This window comes from Berghia stephanieae, chromosome 2 (assembly GCF_034508935.2).
Source record: "Berghia stephanieae isolate SIO BIC M18660-M18661 chromosome 2, UCSD_Bste_1.3, whole genome shotgun sequence".
Taxonomy (NCBI): domain Eukaryota; kingdom Metazoa; phylum Mollusca; class Gastropoda; order Nudibranchia; family Aeolidiidae; genus Berghia; species Berghia stephanieae.
Window position 1 is genome coordinate 123,128,679 of NC_088361.1, and position 6,471 is coordinate 123,135,149.

The 6,471-nt window shown below is 35.2% G+C and overlaps 1 protein-coding gene across 5 annotated transcripts in view; it reads left to right on the plus strand.

The window, feature by feature from the left end:
* The first annotated feature begins 17 nt into the window (after positions 1–17).
* The window catches only part of LOC144966478 (junction-mediating and -regulatory protein-like), an 18,234-nt gene continuing 11,780 nt past the window's right edge, over positions 18–6,471 (plus strand). Inside the window, exons 1-3 of one of the 5 annotated variants that reach the window (XM_078903066.1) lie at positions 18–258; positions 1,200–1,730; positions 2,488–2,568. In XM_078903066.1, coding sequence (XP_078759192.1) covers positions 1,305–1,730; positions 2,488–2,568 — 507 coding nt within the window. In that variant the 5' untranslated portion in view covers positions 18–258; positions 1,200–1,304. Of the gene's footprint in view, positions 578–1,199; positions 1,731–2,487; positions 2,569–6,471 lie in introns of all 5 variants that reach the window. The other 4 variants (XM_078903065.1, XM_078903067.1, XM_078903068.1 and 1 more) reach the window with 4 other exon arrangements.

Sequence of the window (6,471 nt, forward strand, 5' to 3'; positions counted from 1 at the left end):
TCTTTCGGGAAGACTTCACTCTGGATATTTTTGTAAACAAACAAACGAAGATCGTACACAATAATCTTGAACTCTTCTCAACCTCGTCGATGTTAATGATTCTAGTGTTTACTGTTTCAACAACACCTGCGTCGAAACTGTGTGATTCATTCTCTGAAGAGAGATATTTAATCTGATTTTCTAGTCAACGATGTCGGTTACCGTGATTCCCGCACTAACTATGATCTAAGATAGATCCATGGATAGGGAGAAAGAAATGTGATGCTGATATTGTTACTAAAGATAGATATCTTCTGTTGATAAACCTTCACCCTAATCAGAATTCTAAACCACACACAATCCGTGGCCTTGGTCATGATCCCATGATTTCGTCGTACCGACCTTGCGTGAACTTTGGTAGACAGACGTCAGTTTAAAAATGAAAAAAAAAAAATTCTTCTATCAATATATATATATCAATCAATAAATAACGTTAATAATATAATAATAAGTTAATAGCCTAGACCAAGGCCTAGATACTATCGTATCATGAATCATGGACTCCTCATCCTCACCTGTTAATTTCAGTTTCTCTCGTGTACGTGTTTTAATTCAGTTCAGTAAATGGATTATTATTTAATGAATTTAAATTAATGTAATGTTTGTAATAGTTTTGATTGCCCGAGATCAAGTCACTTTTTTTTCACTTCAGAACTAGATACGGATTTATACACGAGTGACAAAAAAAAGTCTTATGAATATGAACATGCCTGGTGTGGATTTTGAATGAATTTTAATCTTTGATATCTTTTCTTGTGTTCATTTATTACAGATGTTACATCAGGTGTGGGGATTAAGTTTAAACTTTTTCGCTCTCTATTTCTCCATTTCATTTTAATGGATGTGAACTGCTATGTCGCGTTTTGTCATGTCATATGAAATCAAATTTCCATTTCATCCAATTCATATATATTATACTAGGCGTCTTTTTTATTCATTTAAAAAATCACTGCTTTTGGTCAAATGGTCATCTGACTCGAGAAACTGTTTGGCTGACTAGTTTCAAGTTTCATACACTTGATCCGAGTAGGTTGTTATATTTATAGCATTGTCTATATGTAGGGTACTCTCCATTATCAATTATCAGGATGTTTAAGCGCCTCAACTCCAAATACAATATATTTTTTAAGCATGAATTAATTTTTTTTTTTCATTTTTAGATGTTATTCCAACAGCAACATATTTCACTTGTCAGAACAAAAAAAATCCCTTGACATGCATTACTCTGGCACAAACAAAATTGACACTTATTAATCATATTTAAAATGGACCGAGATAGGAAAATGAACTTGGAGAGAACAGTGTCCCATGATGACTGGGTGTGGGTGAAGGAAAAACCTTTTTCAGTATCAGAGGAAAACACCATACCAAACTTTATGGTGCAATGGAATGAAGTTGATAATGTATTTGCCATAACCTGCCGTAATTTGTCACGGAAGGCAAAGGATGATGAAGATGGGTCTAAAAGTGGAGCTTTCAGTTTTTATGCATTGAAATGCATCCATCAAACTTTACATGGCCTCAATCCAAAAATGAAAAGTCTTCCATCAAGTCTTCCAAAGGAGCCAAAAGGGCTGAGAGCAGTATTTGTTGGTTTGAGGATACCATCAGATATGGGAAAGGTTTGCTCTGAATTAGAGGCGTATTTTGTCAAGGCTGCAGCGGTTGTTGGATCAAAAGTACTTTTTCAGGTCAGTATTAGCTAAGGGTTACTCTGCCAATCTCTCCCCCCCCCCCCCCCCCCCCCCATCCCTTTTCCTTTTTTAATAATCTTTTTTTGTTGTTGTTATTTTTTTTTTAATTATTTTTTTTTGTATTGAAGATTTGGGTTCGATCATATTTGTTTGAAAGGTCAGAATATAAAAGATTAAATACCTTCTTAATGAAAAAAATAATTATGAAAATGTGCCTTATGTATCCTAACTCAAAGAGTTAGTACTCATTTTCCATGCTATTTTAGAATAGAATAGAATAGAATAGAATAGATGGTATTGACATCACTTGATTAGGCCGCTGGCCTGTCGCTGAGTCTTTCCAGTCACTGAATGTCTTGTTCACAACAGATCTAATGCATTTCCCTACCTGATCTTGTGATCAGGGGCTAGTCTACACTGCATTTTCTCTACTGATCTTTTGATCATAGCTATTTTGGGTGGGAGAAACTTCTACACTATGCATATAATTTGACATCACAGCATCTAATCTATTCTTGAAAGCATTGACGCTCAGCGCTTCGACGACATTTGCTGGCAATGAGTTCCAACGTTCAAATAACTCTTTGTGTAAAAAAAGTTCTGTCGAAGGGTGGGTTCAACTCTGGGTTTCAGAAGTTTATATTTATTTCTGTTCTTTATTTTTATTGCAAAGAAAACTAGAAAAAAATACAATGCCTAGTTTGGAGATTGAATTGAAAACAGCTATTTCTGTTGTTTTTCTTATTATCCTCAGGTGATGTTTGAAGTGGCATCTGAGGCAACTGATGACTATTTTGAGAAGATGTCAGATGTCTATAAACAGGATCTGTTGAAGGCTAGTATTAATCGATTGCAATTGTCATTGAAAAGCACTCTAAGCTCAGTCAGGAGAGCATTAGACCAATTCTTCCAATATCTTTGGTTCAAATCATGTGACATTTCTCTGACTCCCTGCACTTTTGCCAATTGAGTCTTCAGTTCTCTCCGTGTTTCAGATCTGTATTGCATTATCTGATTTTTTTCCCTATGGCAAATAGATCAAATAAATATTACTGTTTATTTAACGCTACAGAAACTGGGATAAAACCCTTGCTCTATTTGCCATAACTCCGCCAAGATCACTTCCAGAGTGCACTTGCCAGTTCCAAGCCCGGAAAAAGGAGGAGGGCTGGGCATAGGGTTAGCAGTCCCCATCCCTATTGAAAAATACAATGCTACAGAAACTTCAACAGAATGTAATATTGTATTTACTGGCTTGAGTCAAGAAGATGCGTCCCCAGGATATTTGGTGAGAATGGGAATTATGACGAGGTCTGGTGAAAGCCGTAAGTAAGCCAGATCTCTGACACATCTTTTCTCGATGAATGCAAAAACAAGGATTGGAACCTCGAATGTTCGTACTGTGTACGAAACAGGAAAGTCAATTCAAGTATCAAGAGAGATGAAAGGTATGGAATAGAGCTCCTTGGAATATGCGAGAGCTGATGGAATGGATCAGAACATTCTACTCTCTCATCTGGAGAACATATTATTTATTCAGGTCATGAAGATGAGACTAGTAACTACACAGGAGTTGCAATCATGATGACCCCAAACAATGCTTATCCAGGATCTTGTCAGCTAGGTTTAACTAGAAAAGTCACTATTATCCAAGTTTATGCACCCACCAACAATTCAGACATAGAAATTAAACATAAGTTTTATGACATGCTTCAGACCACAGTAGATAAAGCTCCTGACAAAGAAATCAAAATTCTGATGGGTGACGTTAATGTTGACCACCTCACAATATCAAGAAAGTGGAAACAGAGCCTTATAGACACCTGCAATGAACACGGAGCTGATGTAGTCTCAGGCCATCACCTGCTTTTAAGAACTTTGAAGCTCAAACTTAGGGCTTACAGTAAAAATTGTGAACAACCTCACCACAAATTCAGTATCCAAATACTTAAAGAACAATACAGGACACACTTAGCATCTGCTTAAGAAATAGATTAGAATTTTTGAAAATCTTGTCGAGGAGTCAACCCTTGAAGAACACTGGACTTGCCTGAAACATGGCTAGAAACTCTTGGTTGAAAACCAAGAAATAACAAACTTTGGCTTTCAAATAAAACCTGGGATCTTGTTGATGAAAGGCAAATGCTTAAACTGTAAATAAATCAATGTCAAAATAATGAAGAAAAGAAAGATCTGCAAAATGAATACTACACCGTAAACAAAAAAGTCAAGAGAAGTGCAAAGAAAGACAAAAGGACATACTTCAATGACTTAGCTACTGAAGTAAAAGAAGCAGCTGGTAAAAGAGACTTAAAAACATTGTACAACATCACAAAATCTCTCTCTGGTAAGAAAACGGCAAAGGCAAGGACTGTAAAAGATAGAAACAGTCAACCTTTGATAACAGAAATAGAACAGAGAAATCGATGGATGGAACATTTCAATGAACTCCTAAATCTGGCGCCACCCGTCACAACCCCAGAAATAGAACCAGCCGAAACAAGATTATATGGAAATACAACACCCCCATCTAGAATAGAGATTTACAAAGTATTAAAGGGAATGAAAAATGGAAAAGTTCCAGGGCCAGATGGTGTGCCACCAGAGGCCATGAAAACGAATTTAAACACCACAGTGGACGTATTGCATCCTCTTTTTTTTCGAAAATTCTGATTATTTAAATTATTCCATAAAGATATTTACCCCCTTTAAAAAAAAGGATTTATACACATACTTATGATACTTATGTGCATTCCATTATTTCAATGGACAATGAATTTTAAATTGAAAGTTTTTTGGATTTTTTTCTCCTTATTGGGAGCTATGTTTTCATCTCAGGCATGATCTGAATCGCTGCTTACTCATTTTGTCATTTTATTATGTGTGTGTCAAAACCAAATACCTTCAGATTGGAAGAAAGGATATGTTTTCAAGAGGGGACTGTAAGAACTGGCGAGGCATTATGCTCCTCACAATTCCTAGTAAAGCTTTCACTCGAGTGATATTGGAAAGGCTGAGAACTGCACTTGATTGGAAACTTTGCCATGAGCAAGCTGGATTCAGAAAAGACAAATCCTGTACCGACCATATAGCAACTCTCCGGATTGTAATAGAAGTCTTTTGAGTGGCAATCACCACTTTATATGAATTTTATTGACTTTGAAAAGGCATTTGACATTATTAATAGGGAGGTTATTTGGAAAATACTACATCATTACGGCATACCTGAAACTTTTATTTAAATCTTGTTAAACAAGTATATGACTAAGCAAGCTGCCAAGTAATCCATAATGGAAAACTTTCAGATTCCTTTGAGATTAAAACTGGAGTGAGGCAGGGATATCTTCTTTCGCCAATAATATTTCTAATATTAATTGAATGTACAATGCACAGAGCTGTGGGAGATAAAAAGACTGGAATGAAATGGAACCTGACTCAATACCTAGAAGATCTTGACTTTGCCGATGATGTTTGCTTATTATCACAATTCCATTAAACATTTACTATCAAAAACAGACAGAATGTCAAGGAAGATGCACAGACTGGTTTAAGAATAAACACAAAGAAAACAGAGGCGATGAGATTACTAAACAGCAACACAACACACATCTCAGTAAATGGAAACAATCTGAAGGACGTAGACAAATTTACATATTTGGGTAGCATTGTTTCAACATCTGGAGGAACAGATGAAGACATAGAGGCTAGAACAGGAAAAGCAAGACATGCATTCATCATCCTCAGACCTAAATGGAAATCAACAAATCTTGCACTGAAAAATAAATTCAGAATATACCACACTAATATAAAAGCAGTCCTTCTGTGTGGCTCAGAAACATGGAGAGTGACCAATAAACTTTGTAAAATACTTCAAACCTTCACTAACAGGTGTCTTCGAGACATACTCGGTATCAGATGGCCTGAGAAAATCAGTAATAAAGACGTGTGGTTAAAAGCTGGACAAGAGGAAATTAGCAAACAAATCTCAACAAGAAAATGGAAATGGATTGGTCACAATTTCAGAAAACCAACAACAGACATTACGGGACAAGCTGTGAATTAGAACCCTCGGGGAAAAAGGAAGGTTGGGAGGCTAAAGAAAACGTGGAGGTCTTGTGAGGAAGAGGTGAAGTTGGCTGGAATGTCCTAGGGAAAGATGAAGAACAAGGTACAGAAAAGAATACGGTGGAGATGTACTGTTGAAGCCCCGTGTTCTACAAGGAATGTAAAGGATTCACTGAAAAAAAATATTTATCAGAATGCTCAGAATAACTTTTTAAAAATTATTGATTAGAATGCCATTGTGGCATCCCTCAATATTTATCTGCTGTAAAGCTAATGAAGGCAGAAAGATTGGTATTATTCTTATTCTTATTAATGACATAATTGAATAGTTGAAGAAAATATTCTGATGAGATTTCATGATTCTTTACATAAAACAAGTTGTTGGATATGTGGTCTCATGCTTGAAAATGCTCATGAAATTATATATATTATATATATATATATATATATATATATATATATATATATATATATATATATATATATATATATATTTTTTTTTTTTTTTTTTTTTTTTTTAAATTTGAAGAAGCGTTTCCTAACCAAAATATTTGATAGTTTTATCATTTCAGGTTTAAGACAAAATGCTATTGCTTTCCTAGAGTCTACTTTACAAAAGATCTATGTTAAAATGAGAATGCATTAAAAATTTTATCTGTACACTATGATGATA